Source organism: Silurus aristotelis, assembly GCF_946808225.1.
Source record: "Silurus aristotelis genome assembly, chromosome: 2".
In the NCBI taxonomy this organism is placed as follows: domain Eukaryota; kingdom Metazoa; phylum Chordata; class Actinopteri; order Siluriformes; family Siluridae; genus Silurus; species Silurus aristotelis.
The window spans coordinates 20,557,262-20,583,950 of NC_139575.1; the positions used below are offsets into that span (position 1 = coordinate 20,557,262).

Here is a 26,689-nt window from a genome sequence, read left to right on the forward strand (position 1 = left end):
ATAAAAATTATTTTTAATCACTAAACTTTTGTTTTGCACCAAGTCTCAAATCAAGCACCAAAATCAGCAGAGATGCACACGTCCGGCAATTAAAACTGTCCCTGTGGAAACATTGTAAAAGTTCTGTTAGGTCCTGATGATTTAAATAATATAAAACACCATAATTTCTTTAAAACATTTACAATAATATTTTGTCCTCATGCTCATACTGTTAAGTCTGGTTTGTACTAATAATAAACATACATTTGCATCCATATTTGTCCATGGCCATGTTGACTAGAGTATTAAAAACTTAATTATTCAAGTAATAAAGTATTAATTTAAGGTACATTTAAAACAGATACAAATTTACCCTTAAGTTGATTAATCACGAGGAAATTTGTTTTCCCATATTTTCTTTTGTTTCTTGTATTACTGATTTAAAGATACAATATATTTAAAGCACGTCTTATGTAGTCACTTACAAGGATAAGGGGATTTTTTTGCCTAAGTATTTTCTGGCCAATCACAAGCTGCAGATTTGACGAGACACTTCGATAAACCAATCAGCTTGCAGGAAGCGGCTTCATACCGACAATATCTTCCTGTCTTCTTTCTTCTCTTTCCGGAAAGTGCAGCGTGTCCAACGTTTCGGGTCTTTAACAGACTTAAAGTAAGCTATTTTTATTGTAACACTGTCGTTTTTACCTAAATATAATTATGAACAGTGGGCATGTTTACGTTGTACAGATAAAGTAGCCTGTTTTTTTTTTTTTTTTTTAATTTCCAGAAAACCTTGTAAACACCTCGGCATGCTGTTTCTAGTTAGGCCTGGTGACCATGCCGTACTTTACTCCATTTTGTTACAAAGTATTACAGGTCGGAATAGATGTTTTGTGCCATTTGGAGACAAATCCTTAGATTATTATGACACATTTGGTATTTGCAACAATTATTGTACAATTTATTATTAGTCTGGAGTTTTCAGCGGTAGTTTAGAAGAAGTACGTTGTCTTGGCTATACAAGGCCTGAGCTAAATAAAGACACCAGCCAGCTCAGTAGATAAACCGATTTGCCAGGAGTCACACTTTTTTAAAACCCCGCAATTATCGTGTAAACTATTTAAAAGTGTAAATATTTTACAGAGCACAACATTGTGTAGACTGAGTCGCTCCTGTTTTATAGCACAGTGAGTCTCAATCAATGCTTCAGGTCTGATTGTTCAGTTCAGACTGTAGTTAAGTTTCTATGGCATATTAAATGTACTGTTTTTATACTAATGGTTCATACACAGATGAATACTCTACATTAACCTAATAAATATATAAAAACTTTCCAGTGTTGGCACGGTTTCTATAAACTGCTGTTTCACTGACACGCAGCAATTTTTGTCTAAATGAAATAAAAAGTATAGTTGAATTCGTCTGTGACTTTTCTGCAACATGAGGACTTAACTAGAATGTTTAGTCACTTATGCTGAAATGAATAAAATGTGATTTTAAACGCGTTTAAATTCACTTATTTTATTAATTACAGCGATTGGCATTCTTCATTCCTGTCCCCTGTAATATGCGTTTGCTGTTATACATTTTTCTAAATCAGTGTTTTTCTCAGTTTTTGGTACCAAGTTGGCATCTTAAATCTATCTATCTATCTATCTATCTATCTATCTATCTATCTATCTATCTATCTATCTATCTATCTATCTATCTATCTATCTATCTATCTAATGACTGTGTATATATTTTTTTAATGATATCGTTACTATTTAAAAATCACAAAGGCAATGTTCCATGTCTTATATTGGGACCACAAAGGACCAGTTTTGGTGTTTTTTAATTATATTTTTTTCTAAATTTAGTGCATATTTCTGTTTTAACAATTTTTATTAAAAATATACATACATAAATATAGAAGAGGTAAAATTAAACCTTCAACACACATTTAGTCATGATGTCCTTTCTTCACTTGGATATAAAAAAATGTATATAAACTCTACTTAAATAATTTTTTTAATCACTAAACAGTTGTTTTGTGCCAAGTCTTAAATAAAGCACCGAAATCAGCAGAGATGCACACATCCGGTTGAGAAATTTTTAAGCTAAAGCAATTGTATTTAGATTTTTTTTTGGTGCCAATATTTAACGAAAGGTCTGGGTGTTTTTTTTTCTTTTCTTTTTCTTTTCTTTTCAGAATGCGTTACGTGGCCGCTTACCTATTGGCTGTGCTGGGTGGTAACACCAGCCCCTCCGCCAAGGATATCAAGAACATCCTGGGGAGTGTAGGAATTGAGGCTGACGATGAACGACTCAATAAAGTACTACACCTGCTTTAAATTTCACGACATTGCAAGCATGTACAATCTTTTTTACATTGGAACATGTGATTATGGATGGATATTACTGGAAGTGCAGTAGTGAAGCTACTTTGAAGACATTTTCTTTTTTGCATGTCGTTCTTGTGTATTGATTGTTTTAATTCTGATAGGTGGTCAGTGAATTAAATGGCAAGGACATCAATGAAGTTATGAATGCAGGTAGGTTTTTTGTTTATTTTATTTGGGCTTCTTCTGAGGCAATTTTAGTGTGAACTGTAGCCTCTAATATCTCTGAGTGAAAAATAGTTATAAGCGAATATTATTTTTGTAGGCCTGTCCAAGTTAGCCTCCGTGCCAGCAGGTGGTGCTGTGGCAGTCTCTGCTGCTGCGCCTGGTGGTGGGGCTCCTGCAGCTGGAGCAGCACCTGCAGGTAAACCACTTACTTATTTTTAACTGCAGCTTGTTGTTTTATGTGTAAATATTTTAATGCAGTATTTCTTTCAACATCAAATAATTATTTTTTCTCTTCTCTTTAGCGGAAGAGAAAAAGGAGGAAAAGAAAGAAGAATCTGAAGAGTCTGATGAAGACATGGGCTTTGGCCTCTTTGATTAATCTCTCTTGTTTTCCTTAACAATAAAAATTAAAAATTTTCAAAAACAACTTTTGGCTTATTTCTATATTGTCTTTCTTTCATCCATTTGTATGTTTTATACACAGTTTTACTTCTGTCTGGGATTAGATTTTCCTCAGACATGTATGTCTGATTTCTATAATACATTAAATAGTCCCAAATACATTGGAACTTTTAATTATCTATTGGTTATGGATTAAAACCTGGTTTATATGTAGTTCTGTATTAATGCGTATTTGTGTGGTGCGGTGAAGTGCGTGTTTGCAGTGCTGTGGGTCCAGGGGGAGCACTGAGCTGTGTTCTGCACTGTACCCTTAATTGTTTTGATGCCTTAAAATTCAGATTAGTATTGCTCAATTTGGTATAATGTTGGTTACTGAGGTGTAAACAAGGTTTTTTTTTTTTTTTTTTTTTTTTTTCCCCCAACTGTAGGCTAGATTATTCACTGAAAGTATCACATTTAAAAGCGCTGAACCACTACAGGAAAAAACTGATCTTTTAATAAAAGTTGTGATCCTTTCTACTGGATATTACATCAGTCAAGTCAGGTTTATTTCCATAGCGCTTTTCACAACAGACATTGTCTCAAAGCAGCTTTACAGAAATCAACAGTTAAGGTGAATAATGTGCATTTTATACCGGATGAGCAGCCGTGGTGCCTGTGGCAAGAAAAAACTCCCTTAGATGTTATGAGGAAGAAACCTTGAGAGGAACCAGACTCAAAAGGGGAACCCATCCTAATTTGAGTGACATCAAGAGTGTGACGTGAAAGTTTGGGTATTTTACTTATTATATTTTAAGTGTCTGTGAAACCACAGTTACCAACAGAAACCAACAGCACCTCTGTGATTTATTAAACACTGCTTAAAAGAGCTTTTTTTTGGGGGGTACATCAAATGCACAAACTGAGTCAGGTTAACCACTTCTTTTTTTTTTTTTTTTTTTTTTTTTTTTTTTTTAATTTACTTCGTTTATTTCCTCCTGCACATTTTCGTGTATACCCAGTATCCCCTTCTGTTTTTTTTTCTCCTGCTGTGAAACCTGGAACTTGTCAGTTTCAAGTTCAGTCGGTTCTGCTGTGGGATTTGCCCCTCACATCACATGCAAGTCTGAAAGATTCATGACGTCTACGCTATAAATCAGTCATAACAATCACTGTGTCAGAGGCGGAAATGAAGCTGCTTTATAGTTTACTTTTGCACTTTCCTAGCATAGCTGAGCAAGAGGGCTGTGAGCATAAACATGCGATGTGATTTCCCCATTGTACACCGAGCATTCCTAAAATCATGTGCTGACGAGCAGTTTTAAGCAATGTTTTTAAACAATGTTTTTCAGGTCACTTGTGGTGCTCTAACATCATTTGGGAAGGCCCAGATATGCGTATGATTGTCAGGTGTCCACACACTTTTGCCCATATATGATACTTTATGTAGTAATATTTGTTTTTAGTATTTAGTAATGGACATTCTGGAATATCCCTCCAAATATTTTGTCCAAAAATTCCACGAGTTATTTGTAAGCATTTATCATCTCTGTGTGATCATTTGAGATGACAGACGTATTTCTTCACGTGATATTTTTCTCATGACAAGAATGATCACGTATATATACACTATATTTCCTAAAGTATTTGGTCACCTGACCTTTCCTGCTACATCTGGTTCTTCTTACCACAAAGCTGAAGGCACTCAATTGTTTAGGACGTCTCTAAAATACAATTTTGCATTCACTTAAACTTGGAAACCCAAACCTGTTCCAGCATGGCAATGCTCCTGTGCAGAAAGTGAGCTCCTTGCAGATCTGATTTACATGCTTTGGAGAGAAAGAAGGATCTTGAGTGGCCTGCTATAAAGCTCTGATTTTATCCCTACTGAACATCTTTGGGATGAATTTGAACGCTGACTGCACCCCAGACCCAGACTGCATCCGCACCTACATCAGTACCTGCCTTTTGTAATATGCTTGTGGCTGATCCTTTTGTAATATCCTTTGAACACAAATATCCATAACCACACTCCAAAATCTAGTGGAACAGTTTTCCAGAAGAGTCGAGGGAATTATAAGAGCAATTTGAGACTACATTTGGAATGCAAAGCTCAAAAATCACATACCAAACTTATGACCAGGTGATCCAATACTTTTGGAACTATAGTGCATGTATGTATGTATGTATGTATGTATGTATGTATGTATATATATATACAGTGGGTACGGAAAGTATTCAGACCCCCTTAAATTTTTCACTTTTTGTTATATTGCAGCCATTTGCTAAAATAATTTTAGTTCATTCTTCTTCCTCATGAATGTACACACAGCTCCCCATATTGACAGAAAAACACAGAATTGTTGACATTGTTGCAGATTTATTAAAAAAGAAAAACTGAAATATCACATGGTCCTAAGTATTCAGACCCTTTGCTCAGTATTTAGTAGAACCTTTTGATCTAATACAGCCAGGAGTCTTTTTGGAAAGATGCAACAGCCCTGGATCTATGTGACTGCAGGTAGAAAACACATTGTGTGTGTAGGCCAAACCTTAAAATGTATTTGTTTAAATGTTTAGTTCAGTGTTTATTTTTTCCCCCATTTTTGCTATCCAGTGTGCTTCAGTTGCATGATATAAAGTGTCTGGAAAATGTTTAGTTGTGTTGCTCAAAGTTTTGGTGACCCAGATGATAAGACTTGTTAAACAGGTAAGTCCTGTAAGCACCTATTCTTGGACCACAATGTGGCAGCTTCAGAGCCACTGTTTTTAGACATCCAGCAACTACATACTCTGTTAGGATCTTTTGTTCAGATGCAATCTGTGTGTCACCAGTTTCCCCGCATTTTTCTTTTGGTGGCTTTTTTTTGTTGTTGTTTGCTTTAATATGAAGAACCAAATGTAGAGATTTTATCACTATGAAATCATCACACTTAGGGAATAATTTAGCAAATCTTTTTTATTTTATTTAAATATTTAAATAACATGGTGTATGCCTGCATACACATTTACAGCATATTGAAATCAGGTTCATAGCTCTATTAATAGATATAAAATAAATGAGAAAAAAAAAAAAAACCACTAGGTATTATAAATGTCACAGTATTTCTTTAGTTACACTACAGAGCTTTTATTGTATGCTGTTATTGCATATTCCTCCCTGATCAGCTTGATCAGAAAGATGTGGTATAGGTTTCCAACACATCCAGGATTCAACTGAATTCTGAACTTGACATGGATAGACAATTTAGGTCCAGTGTTAGGATACCTTGACAAAAAAGATTTTCTAAAAACTTGTAGCCATATAGGCTGTTTGTAGCCTGTATAGCGTTCAAGTAATGTTTTGGTCTATCTGGTTCAGGAGGTGGCTGCCCTCTGCATGGTCTTCAGAACCTTATGATGAAAGAAAAAATTATTAAAACCCATGAATCATGTTGCTACTAGTTAGTAATCTATTTGCTAATCAATGATAAATTTGTATAGCAGATTTAAAAAAAATTAAACAGTAAATGTAATTAAGGTGCTCAACTGATTTGAAGATAATCTTTAGAAAGTGTTTAACTCACCATTTATCCCTGTCTGAACTGTCTCTTGTTTCTCTAGGGTTACATCGCTGAGGTAAGGGTGACTCTCAGACATGTAACTAAAACGCTCCATGAGGTACTGGTTCCCAAAGCCAAGAATGTGTCCAGGAGCATAGCGAGAAAGACCAGCCACTCTTGCTGTGAAGTCTAGGGTGAAGGCAAACTTCACCAGCTCTGGGGCTACTACAGACCCCTGAGTTTTTTGTTGTGGGACTTCATACTTAACATACTGGTCTGCCAATTGCTCGAAGGAACCATAGGTGATTGTGTTGAGGTAGGAACTTATAGTAGCATTCTCCTTTAGCTGTAGGGAATAGAGAGATGTGGTCAAGTTTGTTCCTAGTTTTCATTTTTTCAATTCTTTGTATAAAACTGGTAAAAATGTATTAGAAAATCCTTACCTTGCCATTTATAGCATCACCTTCCTGTTTTATCAAAACAATGATTCTTTTAATAATTTCCTCTTGAGACTCTGCAGGGGTAGAGGCAGAAATAATAAGATTTACAAGTCAGGTACAGTTGTTTAATGTTTTTTTTAATATTTCACGTTAAGAGCTTACTCAGAAATATTTTAACATTTTATATTTAAGTGAACTATTTTATTCACAGCATAACTGGTTTATGCAATACTCACTGGAGGCATCTGTGTCTGCAGGTTGAACTGAATCAATGAAAGTTTTGTTTTCTTCTGTGGGAGTGTTTTTCACCTCATTCACGATCTTCTTGAGCTCTTCTGACATTTTTTCATAATAAGAAGTAGTGGCCTCTACCTCTTCAATTGCTGCAAAAAGTGGATAAAAGTGGATAAAACGGACATTTCCAAATATGCCATTAGGAAAATAAAACAGGAAAACTGCACAACAGGTAAATTCTGTTATGATTAACATATATACTGATTCACTTCACTAAAAGAATGATAATATATTTGGTATTATGATAGAGAGATTACTCATACATATCTGTAGAAATGTATATATTTCTGAAGTTGATATGTAATATTGTATGTTTGCTTTTGTGGGCCATTGTTGTTTGTAATGCAAATATGTGTGTAAAAGTTTAAACTGGTGAGTTTTTTTGTTGAGCTGGAAATGTGACCTTACAGGGAATATTTCATACTCTGTTTTAAAATAAGCTTTGGGAGTCAAATTGTATAGCCTGAAATGTATGTCATATACGTACATTGGACCTGTGAGTTGTGGGCATCAGTAGATAGTTCTAAAGTAAACGGCCGCCCAGATTTAAACGAGATCCTCCTCTGAGATCGCCTTCTTTTGTTGTTTTTGGTGTTGCGTGAGACGCTGCCATCACCGGTAGTGAGGGGCAGGCAGGAGAACGGTGGAGTTGCAGGTTCTTCAATGGGAAACACTTTTTTAGTTCTCTCTTCATCATCATGCTCATCCTGTTTGTCAGTGTTTCCTCTGGAGAACAATCCCAGAAAACTCTTCCATACTGAGGACTTCTTATTCTTTTTGCCCTCTTTGGTCTTCTTTACCTCAGTTGATCGATTTAGCTGATGGTCTTCAGTCCTTGGCTCTTCCAAGTTAAGTTTAAATCCTCTTTCAGATAGCATACCATCCTTCTTTTCTTTATCAAAAGATAAAAACCATTTCCGGTGTTTTTCATTAGGATTCTGAGATGCAGATGAGCCATCCTTCCTGACAAGAGAGTTTTTCTTTCTAGGTTTGACTTTATCCAAGGTTTCATTTTCTGATACTGGTTCTATTTCTTCTTTATCTTTACTAATATCGACCTCTGAGGCTAAAGGTTGAGAGTGAGGAACGGGTTTAGAATTTTGTTCCCTTTCATCAGGATTTTCTTTATCAGCATGCACACGTGATTTCTGGGCCTTCCCGTCAGAGGCAGAGGATCCGTCATTTCTCCTGTGAATGATTTTTTTTACCAGTTCTTTTGATCTGTTTTCTGTGGAATCGCTTTCTAACTGGTCCTTTTGGTCTGTTTCTAGGTCTGAGAATGCCTCGTCTTCGATGTCGTCCTCTGCACCCCAGAAATTATGAGAAAGAATGATCTCACTGGAATGTTTACGCTCTCGCTTTTCTCGCTCAGCAGGTGTGACCCATTTGTGGGTTCTCCGTTCCCTTCGAGCTGGAAAGAGTGAGCCATCATTAAGGCTCAGGCTTCTCTTCACATACATTTCCAGCAGCCTTTTGCTGTCTTTGGCTCCCACAAGCAGCACTTGGGGCCTGGGCTGTGCATTCTGCTCCATTTGAGATACCATGGATACCATAGTGATTTTAGCTATATTAAAAAAAAAGAAAAAGAAATATATATTACTTTCAGGAGTGTAGTCATATTTATCATATTCCACAACATATATTTGAACACAGTTTCTGTAGTTTGCAATATTTTACACCCTGTCTAATATTCTTACAAAGTCAAGTGTCAAGTGTCCACTTGTGTCTTTCTCTTTCTTGTGTCTGACTCTTCCTGAAGGTTTACAGCGATCGTGTCCGAAGTGTTGAACATGTAAATAATTGATGCATAAAGAAAATCGTTTTTGATGTTATTCTTACCTTTGTCACAGTCCTCGATTACAGTATGTAGGTATATGTAAATAGAAATAAACGTCTATAATGGTCTGTCGGCAGGCGGACAGGTTGTTGTAGTGACGGCTCCCTTTCCTAGTAGGGACATGTCCCCTGGTTAGTCCCGCCCTCTGGTGCTCACAGCCAATCCCATGGCGCGATTGCGCAGGTAACAGGCTCCAGGTAAACAGCAAATAAAGTAAAGAGAATCGAGTGACGGAAGGTGTTTTTTTTTTTACTGCCCTTGTTTACGGGATGTATTCTGCCAACGTATGAGGAAGTGGGCGTGCATTTTAAGAGGAAGCTATTTCTTGGTTTAGACAGGTCCTATAAACCAGTAAAAAAAAACAAAAAAACGCACGGGTATTTATGATCATGTTTACAGCTTGTCTTTTTTCCATTATTTATTTATTTTTTGTTGAACAAGAGGTCATGGATCAGGCATGCTGTTTAATCATTGTCTTTTACTCCACTAGCTCACTTGGTGTGTTAGATTTATTTATTTACTTACTTACTCGGGATCCAATATTCCTTAGGCACCTTTACTGCTTATTTATGTATTTTTTTTTTTTTAAACAAGATGCATGCCTTAAAGCGCCATAACGTACAGCCTTCTTAAGTGTCTTCTTGGCTCCGTTTGTTTCTTCTATCCATTCTTTGAGACTGCAAAAGTATTGATTATTCATAAATCAGTTGAATTTAAAAAATATGAATAAATGGCATTTAGGAATATGAGTAATAGATTCTGGACATTGCTGCTGTGGTGCTGATCGTTGTAGATGATTTTAAGGCAACCAAGATCCGAGCTTACTATATTTTTATTTTTGACATAAGATTCTGTTCTTAATGGAAAAACATATGAATAAGATTGTGCATTGAGATCCTTGTTGGAACGGCAGTGTAGGCCAAATGCATAGCTTCTGGATTGGATTACATACCTCATCCATAGGATCTTGCTGAACTTCTTAGGTTTCCACTTATCGACCATGCTGTATACGGTAAGGCACTTAACACATTAGAAGTAACACTGCTTCATCTGCATCTGCATCTGCATCTATCTATCTATCTATCTATCTATCTATCTATCTATCTATCTATCTATCTATCTATCTATCTATCTATCTATCTATCTATCTATCTATCCATCTATATATATATATATATATATATATATATATATATATATATATATATATATATATATATATATATATATATATATATTTTTTTTTTTTCCCCACAAGAGATATACCTATGCCAAGACTAGAACACATATTTAGGCTGTTGTTTATGCATTCAGGAAGAGATCTTTCACTTTTTAACACGGACCTTTGGGAGTTTTTTTTTTTTTTACTTTGTCTTGATTGACCTATATTACGATGTACTTATTTGCATAGGAATTTTCTTTCTTTTTTTTTTTTTTTTGGGGTCAATTTAAAAAGAGCAGTTCACACCACATAGTCATTACACCAGTAACAACCTACCTCCCTGTGGCTCTGTTGCTCTATGTTAACAAATGTCATTACAATTTTACTTGCAACTGTGTCAACTTTTTGAAAGAAACATTTTGATTTAAAAACATTGCTTGCATCTATATTAGATGAATAGTGTGTATACACTATACACTGCATACGTTAGATCCTAGATTTGACAATTATTGCTGTTTCTTACAATGACCACTAGAGGTCACTGACAGGACATCAATTGTCAGAATTGAAAGAAGCCTGAGTCATTGCCTTTACTCAACATTTCCAGCAGCACTTGTGTCTGTGTAGCACCATTTCACTGATCCTGCAAAGTAGACGTGTACTAGATTGATGACCGAAACTCAAAAGCGACTTCTGAGTTCAGGAAATACATGGTGCAGGGAAAGACCAGAATGTCATTTGTCTTTAATATCACTTTGTTAGATGGGTCCATGGATCAGTAAATATATATCACACTGAATCTAGTTGCAGATATATTATGGCTGTATGGCTTCACTTGCTGTAGGTGTACTAATTACATAAAAAAATCTAAACGTTCCAACTGAAATAACCCAGGTTCTCTATGCAAATACACACATGGGGCAGCACAGTGGTACCAATTCACAGCTCCAGGGTCTATCCCACTCAAGGAACTTTATGTGCAAGGTTTCACAATGTCCACATGGGTTTCCTCTGAGTGCTCAGGTATGCTCACGCCTCCCCATAAACAACCCAGTTGGTGGATTGGCTACACTAAATTGCTTGTATGTGCGAATGAGTTCATGATGGTGTGTGAAAGGTGCTTTTTGTTGCATCCCATCAATAGTGAATTCCTCCTTTATGACCAGTTTTCCTGGAATAGTGAATGATTGATATAATCCAGCAGGGAAAAGGCCACAGCATAGCTGGTGTCATATCATCCATATAATAACTGGTCCCAGTTGTTTAACAAGCCTTGTAATTTCTGTTATCTTCTTGAATGATGTATAAATTCTTGGCCTTGGTTTGTAACTCGTAGTTTTTTATCACCAGGGCTATTTCAGGGCTAATGGTTTTTCCCAAAACATTTTAATATATTTTCCAAAACATGACTGGATATATCACAAAGTTTCCTTCTAAGGTATAATGACTAGTAATAGAAACTAAGTCACCAGATTAGTCTGGGACTATTTTGAATTATTGAGCAAGACCAAAACGTCAGATAAATAATTAACAAACTGGGTGTGGGAGAGAGAGGTGAGAGAGAAAGGGGAAACTACTAAGTGAAGCAACATTTATGAAGCAACATTTTTAGGAATCTTTCTTCCTGTTTATCATTTATGCAATTTTGGTGCAAAAAAAAAAAAAAGTCCAGTAAATGCTTGATAGAGCAACACTTTCCATATGGTAATGTTTATAATGCTTCTAGAAAACCTACTGAAATGTGTGGAGTTGAGAAAACTTTTTTTCAGATAAAAAGTCTAGCACAAACATTAATAAAGAGAGTTAGGGAGAGGCGAGCTATTCGCTCAAAATATTTGTATATAACAAAACCGATAAAAGACTACCCTTCAAACATCTGCATGCACACACTGATGGTAGAGTTCAGGTAGATGTCATATGTAAATCATTACACTGACCTGCTATGTCACACAGGCAGTCACGAAACAAAACATACTGTTACGCAAGTTTCATCTCACAGTTTCTATGTCTCTAGGAGAAACCTTTGGTTTTGTGTCAGTAATTGTTATTTATTATAAGAGCGGATGTTTAATTAGTGGATAGTGAATATGCCCACTTCAGTTACCTTAGTAATCAGGATTGCGTGAAGGGACAAATTGCGGCACGCTCAGGTTATAAGGGTCAGTATCTTTCACTTTCTGGCTCTTGTAGATGTAATCAGTCTTTCCCCAGCCCTAGCAGGAGAGTAATGTGTTCCAGCAACAGAACTAGAAAGATCTGGCCATTCTACACACTGCAAGACTAGAACAAAATGGCTGGCCATTAATTGTTCATGTTCGTGTCTGTCTTCATTCTGTGCCTGACCTCATGGCACACCTGACCAGTTAAGTATATGAGACAGACCATGGCTTTAGTGTATTAAGCTGACGACGTGCACTTGTTTCTTTTTTTTCCCCCCTCTTTTCTCCACTTTCCTAATTAGTCTTAACAGGGGCTATCAGCTCAGTGTCAGGTTTAGAGATAAAACTCAGCACACAGTTTTCAGTAGGCAGACAGCCAAAGGATCAACTCAGGGGCTACCACAGGGCTATTTGATCTCATACAGTCACATACACTCATTTTCAAATAATTTATTGTTATACGGAAACAATATCCATCTACACTCTGAATTCATTTGACATCATTTTCAAAACGTAGTACATTGCAAAAATGTGGCTTTTGAGCCATTTCTTCCCTGTTCATTTTTACAGACACTCAACAAATATGTTATTCTGCAGAAATAACACTACTTAGATGTCTGTCACTCAATCCTTAGCAGTCATCTAACATAACCAGAATTCTCCAACAGCATTCTCTTACATAACATATGCATGCTATTAGGTTGCATTGCTGTCTGAACTGCTTAATATTTTATTACCAGTGCTGCACTTTCACCTCCAGGTAACACATTCCTCATGCCTAAATGTCAAGCTGACTCATATTGTTTATAGTGATCATTTTCTCTTAATGTAATGTAATAAAATGCTCGATTTTTTAGAACAACTATGGCTGTCTTAATTCTGTGACCACATCAAACCTCATTGGTAAATTTGAGCTAATTATAGTATTATAGGTTTTTTCTATTGTTTCAAAGTCACATCTGAAGGTCATTTGGGCTGCCATAAATGTAACACAAAACTTGGATCAAATATTTTGACTCAGCAAAGTCACTCAGTCTCAGTGGCTGGAGACTTTTGGTACGATAGAGGCAAACAATGCACCCAAATTAAAACTGGGTTCAGGAAGGAAAAACTGCAGTGTCAGCTGCTGGCTAAGTTTGGATGTAGGTTTTCTATTTCACTCTCTCTGTGATAATTCAAGCCAGTTAGATGAAAGAATTTAGCTGAACTCTCTAGAAATGAGAAAAGTCGGACTTAATCTTAACAAGACTGATGGTGTCTTTTATGTTGGTTCAAATATTCTATCCACAGAGGAGCTTTTAGTTTAATATTACTGTGGACAAGCTATGACTAACATTGACATTTAACTTTTTGAGATTACTTTACATACAGGGCAGAGATACTATGTGTACTTAAAGATTAATATTTTCTCAGAATTCACACACCTGGTCAAAACAAAAATCTCTCAACCAACAGAACTATAAATTTAATGTTTGTGGTTAACGTCATATATTTTGGGAATTAGTACAAATAAATGCTTTCAACAACATAAAAAACACTGCTGTTCCATTACACATTGCTTGTTTATGAATCATTGATTAAAGGGAAACCTCTTTGTACATGAGTTTTGATATGAAGTAATTTACAATTTTATTACACCATAATGCATATACAATTATGCATACTGCACAAACCCTGCACCAGGACAATGCATAGACAGTTTGAAAAAGGATAAATAAAATAATATATTTTTCATTTTATAACATTTGTGTTTAATTAAAGGCACTCAGAATATCACGATTAGAATATAATGCTTCTATGGTCAATTTTATTCCATGCACCCTTTCATGTAATGCTTAAATCTATTGTATATTAAACTACTGCTAGCAATGTCAATGGTCTGTAAGCATTCCAAGTGTCCTTTTAGGGTCTTAGGGCATTTATGAACATGTAACATCGGTACATTCTAACATATGCTATGCATGCAGTGTTTTTATTGGTGTTTTTTTCTTCCCATAACATTTACCATTGACACAATGGATTATTAAATGCCAACCAAGACATCAAGTCAGATTGCAGTTTAAATAATACTAAATAAGTCTGGTTTTGGCATTGTATTTTTAAATAATAGTTTTGAAAACATTTAAACAAAGTTTACCATTAGTTTTTATGCGTTGCATTTATCTGCTATAGTTGTTTGAGTTAATTACCAATTATAAGTGGAAAATTAATTTCTCATGAAAGTGCCGCATTTTATTACTGTAATGAATGAATGTAAATGGTACTATATGGTTTTGAAAATGCTATTTAAAATGAGCAGCTGTGCAATATTTATACAATTTATTGTATAAATTGTAGAAAAAGCATTTGTAACATATGGTTACTGCATAGTTGTATGTCAGAGTACAGTGCAAGTACTTTGTAATTGTAGGTAATAAATAAAGATAATATTTCGATTTTAAGAGCATTGAAGTGTGTGTGTCTGTGTGTGTGTGTATGTGTGTGTGTGTGTGTGTGTGTGTGTGTGTGTGTGTGTGTGTGTGTGTGTGTGTATGTGTGTTTGGTGTCCAGAGATGAACTGGCCCAGGATACATTCCTTAACCTAATCAGGATAAAGCAGTTACTGAATGTTTGTGAGTTTGCAAGTCAAGCACCCAATATTCAAGTATATTCATGACATTAACTGGTGTGCTAATTTGTTAGATATAATCATAATTTAATTTTAGTAATGCATTATGAAATGTTATAAAGTTTTAAAGTAATCATTTAGTTTAAAACATATTAGATAAATTACAGTTCCTTTTCGTTACTTTGGTTGAGTTTTTTTTTTTTTTTTTTTTAACAGTATGTATGCTATCATGCAGAGTACTATCATGCTCTCTGTCTTAGCACTGACTAACTTAGCTAAACTACATGTCCCAAGGTTACAGTTAACAGATGCTACACTTTCAGCTAATAGCCTTCTAAAAAGATATGTTAGATAGACTTTCTTCCTGCATTCAGACTAAGAGGTAGTTCTATAAGTCAGTAACAGAGATCACCTCATGCATGGTGTGCATTATATGGCCGCAACACTTCTGAGTGCATATTTTGGGAACGAGTGAAGCCATTAGCTATTTGCTGTGTACTGCAACATTAGATCTTCAATTAATATCAAATTCTACATGTGTACAGCAGATTCAATTATATTGCTTGAATTTACACTATATACTACATATTGCTATGTAGCTTTTGCAAACCAACCATAAGAGAATGTAGACATCTTTCACATTGATGCATGCCCAGTTTAAACTATGTGATCAAAATGATATGATGCTTCACAGTAATGCTGTGAATTTTGCATTTCAGGTTACAGGCCACACTCCCAATTTTACAACTGTCTTGGAATGAATAGCAACTCCTGAATAATGTGGGACAAATAGCGGATGCTATAATGACAGCATGGGTCATCTAAATATAGTACAGTATCTCAATCTGTTGTAAGAACTCAAACCAATAAGACTCATAAATCTAAAAGGACATCTTTAGAGACATTGAAGGATGAATGGAGTAAGCTTTTTTTTTTCCTCAAGCAGCAGTGTCAAAGGTTATGTCAGCATGAGTGTCAAGGAAAAACATGTTCAGCAAAGTGCAGCTGCGAGAGCAGGTGAGGTGTGCAAAATCATCAAGTGAAGGGCTCTGGAAAAAAAAGGAAAACAGGTACCTAATTTCTAACCATTTAGAAGCCTCAGTGCAGTTAGATTCTTTAAAAAATAGTAAGCATCTTTACATTTTTGCTGTTACATTTTGTTCAGTGCCAATAAATCTCTACTGCTGATAAGCTGCTTAGAATGCATTAAAGGGGTAAGATACTTAATCGGCCTTCGTAATTGCCCCACTCTGGTTCTTCAAAAGGCAGATCGACTAAAATGTTTTTTTTTAAGGTAAATCCGTGTTTTTAGCAGCCTTTGGCCTGCTCAGCATCACTATCTAAGTTTCCTGATATGACTTTACAGCAAAAGTACTGTTGATTTATGCATTACATTAAGTTAGTGTTCATCCAAAATTATGTTTTCTAAGTGCATCGTTGTTCTGTCTTTTTTTTTATTGCTAGTAATGCTGGTTTTAGCAGCACTACATGTTTCAAGGAATGCCATTTTTTTCAGTCGGCCAGTTCCCATTGCTCTTGTCTAGAGAATAGTTACTGTCATATTTATCATCAGTCTTCTGATTTGCAGCAGCCTCTGCAGCTGCATCCATTACTTGCTTCTCTGCCTGCTCTGTTTCACGATGGTAGAAATAGTTGAAGTTAGAAACAATGACAGGAACAGGCAGAGCAATTGTCAGCACTCCAGCGATGGCACAGAGGATTCCCACCATCTTTCCCCCCAAAGTAATTGGGCACATGTCACCATAGCCAACTGTTGTCATGGTGACCACAGCCCACCAAAACCCCTCCGGGATGCTCACAAATTGTGTTTCAGGTTCATCAACCTCAGCAAAATAAATGGCACTGGAGAAAAGGATGACTCCAATGAAAAGGAAGAAGATGAGCAAGCCAAGCTCCCTCATACTGGCCTTTAGGGTTTGCCCCAAAATTTGTAGCCCCTTGGAATGACGAGAGAGTTTGAAGATCCTGAACACTCTTACCAGTCTGATGACACGTAATGTGGCAAAAGACATGTTCTGATTTGCCGCTGAGTCATGAGTGGCCATGAGCTCTGTAATTACTGTGATGAAGTACGGCATGATGGAAACAATATCAATCACATTCATGATGTTGCTGAAAAACTCACTTTTGCTGGGGCACACAACAAAGCGCACTCCTAGCTCAAAGCAGAACCATATTATACATATAGTTTCTACTACAAAGAAAGGATCTGTAAAGGTAGATTCCAGGGATTTGGGAGGTGGACTTGGGGACAAAAGTGTTCCATTGACATCACGGGTTAAGTTAACAACTTGCTGGGGGAATTCATGATCATCACGGAACTCAGGAAGAGTCTCAAGACAGAAGATACAAATGGAGATAGTGATGACAAGAACAGACACTACGGCAACAGATCTGGCAGCACTAGAGCTCTCTGGGTATTCAAATAAGAGCCAGAACTGACGGTAAAGTTCACTTTTCGGCAACTGAGGTTCGGGGTCTTTGATGAAACCTTCATCTTGCCTGAATTGTTCCATCACTTCATGGCCCAGCCTATAAAAGACAATCTCATCAGCAAATACATCTAATGGTACATTTGCTGGTCTGCGGATCTTACCACCGGACTGATAGAAGTATAGAATTCCATCAAAACTTGGGCGATTGCGATCAAAAAAATACTCATTTTTCATGGGGTCAAAATAGTCAATCCTCCTTTTAGGATCCCCAAGCAGAGTGTCAGGAAACTGGTTCAGGGTTTTAAGAGTTGTCTCATACATCATTCCTGAGACATTGATGACAACTCTTTGGTCTCCTTCGTCAAGGTTCTGCTTTTCTGCAAACAAGTCATCACAGCAGTCTTTAGCCACCTTCCCTAGGAGAGCCTCACAGGGGCTGCCTTCACTGTTCATAAGTACCTTCCAGTTAGAGATGAGACTGTTGCAACTTGAGGTTCCTTTCTTAGTGAGTGTTGTAGGAGAGGTTGTTGTGTTTCCAGGCCTCCTATATCTTTGTGGTGAATGCGCTGGTGAATCCAGACCACGGGTCAGCTGGTTATGCTCTGGTGTCTCTGAAGTGGGTGAAGCTGGATATCCTGAGTCACTTGGGTCTCCTAGGTTAATTCCAATGTCGTCCAGGTTCTCAAAGTTTACCAGAGGAACCTCCATGGCCTCCCTGCCCGCCCTGGGGCACACTTGAGCTGCTTAACCCAGGATGAACTGCTGTGTGGAAACCACTGTTATATGTATACTGCACAGTGCAGCAAGCTAGATGAGGATCCAGACCTAAATCGATTTGTTGCAGGGAGACAAATCCCAAGACAGCGTCACCTGATCTGTAGAAAAAGACAAAGAATAAGGAACAGCTGTGTCATTGCCCATAATCGAACTTTATAGTGGAATTCAACAGAGCATGCTTAGTCAGATTAACCTGATTCTGTATACTGAGAAAATATAGAATTTCTATAAGATAGAATTTCCTTTAAGCTATTTCTTTCAACTCCTTTTCTATGCTTCAGATTGATATTGGCTGGACTCTATTTTGTACGTATTAGCTTATTCGGTTTGCCCTCTTCTTGAAAACTATTTAACATTCATAAATAATGCAATCACAAAAACCTTAGGTGTATTTTCTTTGTCTGTGTCCACTTCAAAATGAAGATCACATTTAATAATCCGATTTCACTCAAATGTATCTCTTACGATATCTTATATCAACAGAACCCACCACTAACACATAGGACTATATTTATTCACATTAAATAAATAAAATTGTGTAAAAACTTTCTTAAATGAAATTATATTATGGTGCTGAATAATTTTTTTCAGCGTACCAAGCTTGGCAATTCTTATTGAAGTCATCGTTAAAAAGCAGCAACAAACGGAGCTTGACAGATACTAGGGCAAGAAAAGGAAGGAAAAAAAGAGACGTGACATAAATCAAGCTTCTCAGCTGTAATATTGCCATGTTAATGTTTTCCAGGTGTGGGGTCTAACTGTATTAAATTAGAAATGACATAATTATTGCATTTATTTATCTATTCTATTATATTTTGGTCTTTTTATGTCATATTCTGGTCTCTTTATGTCAAATTATCAAATACATGATGGACTAATGCAGTATTTTTGGAAAGGTCTCTGATGTAACTGTAAACTGCTATTACTTAAGTAATCTATTAGATAAAAAGGTCTTCAAAATGAAGTCTTTTTTTAAGACATTACTGTGTAATTCATATTTAAATGATTACATTTAAGATTTAGCCAATAAAACAATTTTTGTACAAATATATTTATATCAAACAACCAAACAAGAAACATTAAAAACCTTCTATTTGCAACACACACACAATTACACACTTATATAACACACATGTATACAGTATAAATCAGTCACTTTTATTATCAGTATCTCATGGTGACACAGTCGATTCTCTGATGAAGGACTCTCTAAGACCGACATAATGAAATCAGCAACAACTCAAAAAAGAAACAGCTCGGAGCCAAAGAAAGGTTCGAATGGCAACATTAACACATTTGATACCTCTCACTCTGTGTCCACTAAACTTTTAGAGTATAGTGGATAGGACTGTGGTACAGCGGGACCCTTGCCAGGATTACAGGGTATGACTGATTTTGGAGATGGGTAATGAGGCATTTAACAAGGTGAGAAAGAGAAGAAAGTGAAAGGAACATTTATTATTATCCTTGCTAAAACATATACACATCTATTATTTACTATGTAAGAGCATAGCAGCTGATACAACAGTTAATCAACATAATTTAATAACATTAACTTTTAGCATAATTATCAATAGTACAGTATTACAGTACTATTTATTAACAGTAGGATAGAATGGCAATCATATGTCTAATAAAGACATACACGTTGGAGAACTATGTCAGCTTCCTTATTATCAATCAACTATTGTCCAGGGAGTTTACTGGAGACAGGTAACCAAAGCCTAAACAAAGGATTTAAACAGCTATCCTCCTTAAAACTTGAAACCGTGAAACCAGCAGCAGCTAAAGAGAGAAAAGCCATTGGCACCATGACAACTCAAGTGGCAACACTGGACAGTAATACATCTGACACCTCTCACCTTCGCTCCGTGTGATATTCCACTGACCCTATTAGTATACTGTAGGGACTGTCCTTTCCACTATAGGACTGAGTTACACTGACACTGGAGCTTTGTGTGGCCGTGTATTTCTCTTTTATTATCAGCAAAATATCACTTAGTCCATTCGTTGCTGGTGTAAGCATTTCGCAGATACAGCATTCAGGACAACAAACATGTATAACAGCAAAGAAAACAAATTGGAGTGTTTTTATGAATCCAGCTATATTTCTTTCCTTAACCAAAATAGACTGCTCCTGGTGTACTTCAGGTGTTGCGAATAATAAGAGGTATTGCAATTGTTTTAAATGAATAGCTAATGTAATAGCTGTACTTAGTCTTATTGTAAATTGTGACACCTACAGAAAATTTATTTCACTGAGGTAAATGTGGTAAAATGCAACCACTTAGCTTTTTACTTCCAGACATAAAACAATAAAGGTAAATATTTTTAAGCAATCATTCAGCTTTTTTTAATTTTTTTTTATTATATTACAGGTAATGGCCCCTAATTAAAATAGGGATCCAGGGAAATAAACTAATACTAAATATTTTTTCTTTATATATAAAAAATGTGCTTAAATAGATTTTGACAAAGATGAAGATTTACCAGTGATAACAACAGTCAAAATGTCCAAATGATGATTTACAGGTGTGCTCTATTGTATGACACATTATTAGGTTAAAGTCTGATAATGCAAACAATCCAGTTTCTTATACATGCATCATAAAAACAATTCTTCAAGCAAAATAAAAAACAATATTTTGCTTATTGCTGTGCCATCATTAGGACAAATACAGTAAAATCAATAAGATTTGGAATTGAGGGGTTGCATTTTATATTAATAGCAATTATCAAGTAATTAGTGCATAACTAAAAAACTTAAAATAAAGAAAATTTATGTGCACTTAAATTCCATTAATGTCCCTCCTCTAAAAAAAAAAAAAAAAATTATATATATATATATATATATATATATATATATATATATATATATATATATATATATATATATATATATATATATATATATATATATATATATATTTGGTATATATTGTTTTAATATTTTGTCTGTTTTTGACACTGCTTGTTTTTCATCTTTCTTGTATGGCTAGTGTGTGCAGTCTCTATATATTTACGTTTATTTTTTATTTAAAAGTCAAGGAAATATCCTTTTTGTAGGAAGATGTAAATGAGCATCACTTGGACTATCACATTAAAATCAGAAAGCATTAATAACAAATAACCTATGCTACTGCTGACATTTGGAATTTTATATTATTGGCAATTATGAAGAATGTGTAGAGTTGTGTGATGTAATTTTATGTGCACTCAATTTTAATGTCCCACCTCCAAATATGTGTCTATATTTACTGAAAGATTTGTCTGTGTTATAGTGATTGTTTTTCACTCTTCTTGTATGGTTAGAGTGTATTCAATTTCGCACATTCAGCCTGTCCGGCCAGTACATTTTTGCAGTATTTTTTTTCATGCCATACTGCAGATTTCCTGTCTACTTCTGCCATTATGTTTGTGTGCTGCAATAATGAAAGACTTGCTGAACATTAATCATGTAACATTTAAACTGAAATAGTAATGCAGTGGTCAAAAATATTTGATTATAAACCAATACTTCACATAAATCGAAAATATTTTCTCAATATACTGAATATTCTTGCATTTTGCACCTTTCTTTGTTTCAACCTCCTTTCAACTGAACAACTGCAGTCTTGATACATTCTGTTCAAAGAATTGTTATACTATAATAGTATAAATCTTATTTCAAGGTCAACAAAAGGTCAATTACTGTTTTGTAGAACAGTGTTAAAGAATAGTTTTCAATGTGCTTTAGTACATTATTCACAAACATTTCATTTCCAGATGTGACATAGAGTTTACTATTAGGGACTAACCTAACATGAATAAGACAGAGAGGAAGTTGACAAGAGCATCTGTCCTTGTTCTGCAGCATTTTGTCTGGATAAATGCACAAGGGGGTGATATGTAACTCACTGCAGAGGGTGTGTGTACAGTTTGGGGAACATCAATCATAAAGCACTAGGAAAGTTTCCCTGGATACACCACAAGGATAAACCCATTGTTTTACACTGGGCACATCTGGATTATTTGCTGACTCCACACTCATTGCAGCACTGTAGAGGACAAAAAGTGCTTTGTATGGTATTAGGTCATCTCTTGAACACATTCCACCCTGAAAGACCTTATTTGATAACATTTTAAAAGTTCCACAAAAAGATTGCGTTGTTGTTCAGAAAAAACTACCTAAAAAAAGATTTGAGCAGTTTTTGTCTCTGTATCTGCTTTTGTTTTGATTGTTGTCTTTTAGATGTCTATTTCCTGTGAATATATACTCCATATATTAGCTTGTTATTTTACATGTCTTTAATTTGAACTTAAGAATCTGCTGGCATAAAATCTAATCATTGAGTGATTCCAAAATCATTCAAAACAGTTTTGCACACTAACCAAAAGAAAGTTTCCATGCAGTGCCTACATGATATCATTTCATTATAATGTATTGCATTATAAAAATGGCATTTACATGTCTTCTATCGTCGCTGTGCCTGGAAAGAGACCTCTTATTTTATATGATAATGCACCAAATATACAATAAATAAAAAGTTCAAGCTTAATTGCATAAATGTATTATCTTTGTAAACTGTTAAATGTGCACATACAAAGAGAATCCACTAAGATTAAATAAAGCAAACACTAACTCACAAGTCATCACTTTAAACGGCTCCAAAACTTTGCCAACACACAAAAGCTTTCATACATTCCCCTAGGATAGAGTCATAGATATACTCACCAGGCTGTCTGAACTTATATGTTTCTCTATAAGAGTTTGTAGCTCTGTGTTTCATGGGGGTCTCTCTCTCTCTCTCTCTCTCTCTCTCTCTCTCTCTCTCTCTCTCTCTCTCTCTCTCGCTCTTTCTTTCTCTTACTCTCTTTATCTCTCTCTCTCTCTCTCTCTCTTTCTCTCTCTCTCTCTCTCTCTCTCTCTCTCTGCCTCTGTGTATCTATATCTCTCTTTCCCCTATTCTTCCTTTCGGCTGACTTACAGTCATGTCCCTGCAGCCACAGGATCAGTTAAACCTCTCCTGCAGTAATCTTAGAGCTCTGAAGTAACTTGAGATACAGGGCTTCCATCAGTCATTTAACAGACACACTCAGACCCACCCACCTCATCTTCCACACACACACACACACACACACACACACACACACACACACACACACACACACACACACACACACACACACACACACACACACACACACACACAGCGCGCGTGCACACACACATACGGAGTGCATAGTCTTACCTTCTTAAACATACTTTGTTTGAAAGTTGGTATGTGAGGAGATCACATGGCACCCCTTTCCATTTCTTTTGTCTCTGCTTTGGCCAGGCCAAAAGGCTACTGGTAAACAAGAAAAGAATTCCTCAGCACAGGAACCAGCTTGTTTCTTAGACTGAGAGGGAGGACAGAGAGGACTGAGAGACCTGAGCTCCTGCAGAGTAAGCAAGCAATGTAACATCTCCAGGATGCACACACACATACACACATTCATCTAAGCCACGCCACCCCATATTCGCTTCAAACCCCACCTCCATTCTCAACCCAGGGGATCTGACTCTGCACCCAACATCACTGTCGGATGCACACACACACACACACACACACACACACACACACACACACACACACACACACACACACACACACACATCTGCAGCAGTGCTCAGCAGCTACTAGAATACAGCCCAGAGCTTTAAATTGCTTACTCTGTGCAGTGCCATTCATTTTAAGTGAGTTTAAGTCCAGAAGGAGTCATTAGCCACTGCTTCTCTCAGCTGCTTGCCCGGAAATCAGCAAACCTAAAGGAAAAATACATTTTCAGATATTGCCAATAAGCATTTGTTTTACTGTTAAATTCTTCACCTAGTAAATATTTTGTGTATGCTTGTTTTTTTTGTGTGTGTTTTGTTTAGTTCACAGAAATGCTGAGCTGTACACAGCAAATCTCTAATAAAGTGAACAGGACCTGAAAGTCACCCAAGTATTGATTAGTAATGGATGAAATGAAACGGATGAGAGGGTCTGCTCAAATAGCAAAATGTATCAGATGGATATCTGTTATTAATGCTTTATGAAACATCTGGAGAGAGAATAGAAACTATATTCAAAGTTTTGTAAAGACTTGCTTTTACTACGTTATAAAGACGGTAGATGTCAAACATTGTCATAGTTTGTCCTTTTAGTTAAATTAAGTTGTGTAGGGATGTTGTGCCAAGATAAAAATAATCATGCTATTTGATATATTGTGTGATTTACAGTTTCTCTCGATTGCTAAGACAAATTAGAAAAATAAAAAAAACAAAATGCTCAGGACATGAAGCTGGAGAAATAAATGTTTATTGTTCACTGTAGGCTAAATGCATGTTGCAAAACAAAAAAACCTGTGCATTTAGCACTTGTACAAAAAGACAAAACAGAAATCTTGTGCATTTACATGTAGCACTTGTAAAAACAAACAGAAATCTAATGTGTTTGCCACTTGTGTACAGTAAGCCCATGTACAAATAAAGTACAAAAATATACAAATAAGTGCATTACTCAGCCACAGCATCATGTCTCCATACTGGGTCAGGCCACAGGACTTCATCCACATCACAGGGCACATTTTGTCTGGCCAGGCAACGGGGGAAAAAACCTCTGGCATGCCGTATCCAGGCTTGGCATGCCTCCACACCTATGTCACCACAGGCAAGTCCCATGGCTTGCAGGAGATATACCCTGGTGTAAGGTTGGCGTTCATATACCTTCCACCGCCATGAGGAGAAGAATTCCTCAATGGGGTTTAGGAAAGGGGAGTACGGTGGAAGGCAAAGATTGATAAAACCTTGGTTTATATTGAACCACTCTCTAACCTGGAGGCTCTGTGAAAACTCACATTGTCCCAAACAACAACATAGATGTGATGCTCATCCTGCTGCCCTAACAGAGCATCTCATGTGTGATTGAGGAAAATGAGGAGCTGGTGAGTGTTGTAGGGCCCCAGGTTGGCATGATGGTGGACAACCCCATGATTGCTGATGGCAGCACATAATGTGCCACCACGCTGCCCAGGAACACCAACAATGGCCCGATGGCCAATCACATTACGGCCTCTCCTTTTCCTTTTGGTGAGATTAAACCCAGCTTCATCCATGTACACGTATTTATGGGGTCTTTCCATTACATCCAGTTGAAGAACCCTCTGTAGAAATATATATAGTTTTGTAAGTAATACGGAAAAAGTGATTTAGGCCACTACAGTAAATCACTACTTAGAGTAATCAACATTGAATGTGTCTGGATATATGCCAACCTGTACATACTGGAATCTTTGCTCTTTGACTCTGAGTCTGAGTTGCGATCAAAGGGCACTCTGTATAGCTGTTTCATGCGCAGTCTGTTGCGCTTGAGGACACGATCAACAGTAGAGAGGCTGACACTGTTGAATGTACCCTCAAAATGTACATGGTCCTCAATGATCTTCTGCTGAATTTCACTCAGTTTAATGGCATTGTTCTCATGGACCATATCTCTTAGTGTGGGGAGAACATACCTGTCCTCCCACCCCCATGTGGCAGCCTTTCAATTCTACAAAAAGAGAACATGGAGTTACAAAAAATATACATTGAATACTAGGCCTACAAACAGTTAGACCAACCCTCCATGACAATACTACAGTACATTGGTACAGTGATGTAATGAAACATATATTTACTTACAGTATACTGTGGTAGAGTATATAGTATGTCATACAGTAATTGCTGTCAACATTTACATACTGTACTTTAATGTCAAAAAAAGGTAATTACCTGTTCTCTTCTCTAAATCTTCGGATTATGGTGGAAACAGTAAATCTACTGATGTTTGGTTGTACCCTTTGTCCAGCCTCCCTCATGCTCATACCATGGACAAGAACATGGACAATCACAGTAGCTCTGATTTCATCAGATATTACTGTTCTTCGTCTTCGCTGACCACCTCGACCTCCTCTCACACGAACTCTTCCTCTCAGATTTCTATCCATTGTAGGGTCTCACAAACCAGTGCTCTCTGAACTGGCTTACTGTATATGTTCCCTCAAATCATTAGCCACAAGTGTGATCCATTTTGAATTGTTGTGTTTAAGTGGTGACACTTGTGCTTTAATTGTGTTTGAATTTTGTCACCTGTGCTCACCATTATGCAGCACGGGTGCATCACAATGAAAATGTGTTGGCAAGTTGTGTCTAAACAGGTGAAAAGTGCTTATGGTTTTGCCAAAAGAGTGATTGATTCAATCAGTGGGTTCAGGCAACTGAGCATTTGGTTCAGACAATAGGGTTTAGTGTTTTAGCAATTGAGAAAAACTGTAATGGCAGCTTATGTTAATAATATGTATTTTATAAAACCTGATGTAAATATCAGGACAGTGATAGGCTGTATTAACTCATGAAAGTGCAATTTAAGACATAATTTTATTTATGATAGAAAATGAGTTGTCAGGACATAACTCATATTAAATTAATAGTTAATAAGAAAGTGCTTGTCATTTATT

General features: G+C 36.3%; 3 protein-coding genes across 5 annotated transcripts; 1 reads left to right on the top strand and 2 right to left on the bottom strand.

The window, feature by feature from the left end:
• Window positions 1-533: 533 nt before the first annotated feature.
• On the top strand, window positions 534-2,958 carry rplp2 (ribosomal protein, large P2). Its single transcript, XM_083527102.1, has 5 exons — window positions 534-652; window positions 2,174-2,297; window positions 2,468-2,516; window positions 2,629-2,727; window positions 2,834-2,958. The coding sequence occupies exons 2-5, from the start codon at window positions 2,175-2,177 to the stop codon at window positions 2,908-2,910; spliced, it is 348 nt and encodes a 115-aa protein (XP_083383228.1). The 5' UTR covers window positions 534-652; window position 2,174; the 3' UTR covers window positions 2,911-2,958.
• Window positions 2,959-5,856: 2,898 nt separating this feature from the next.
• On the bottom strand, window positions 5,857-9,313 carry LOC310718350 (uncharacterized protein). The gene is made up of 6 exons (XM_083527107.1): window positions 9,028-9,313; window positions 7,676-8,752; window positions 7,131-7,277; window positions 6,898-6,968; window positions 6,479-6,800; window positions 5,857-6,305 (listed from the first exon to the last, which is right to left on the bottom strand). Exons 2-6 carry the CDS (start codon window positions 8,739-8,741, stop codon window positions 6,244-6,246), a joined length of 1,668 nt encoding a protein of 555 aa, XP_083383233.1. The 5' UTR covers window positions 8,742-8,752; window positions 9,028-9,313; the 3' UTR covers window positions 5,857-6,243.
• A 3,468-nt stretch (window positions 9,314-12,781) lies between these two features.
• LOC310736027 (potassium voltage-gated channel subfamily A member 10) lies at window positions 12,782-23,680 on the bottom strand. 3 transcript variants are annotated; one of them, XM_083559412.1, is made up of 2 exons: window positions 23,419-23,680; window positions 12,782-18,285 (listed from the first exon to the last, which is right to left on the bottom strand). In XM_083559412.1, exon 2 carries the CDS (start codon window positions 18,116-18,118, stop codon window positions 16,448-16,450), a length of 1,671 nt encoding a protein of 556 aa, XP_083415538.1. In that variant the 5' UTR covers window positions 18,119-18,285; window positions 23,419-23,680; the 3' UTR covers window positions 12,782-16,447. The 3 variants fall into 3 exon arrangements, with proteins under 3 accessions (XP_083415538.1, XP_083415540.1, XP_083415539.1); XM_083559414.1 differs by having other exon boundaries at window positions 23,433-23,674; XM_083559413.1 differs by lacking the exon at window positions 23,419-23,680 and adding an exon at window positions 22,902-23,214.
• Between the last annotated feature and the right edge of the window lie 3,009 nt (window positions 23,681-26,689).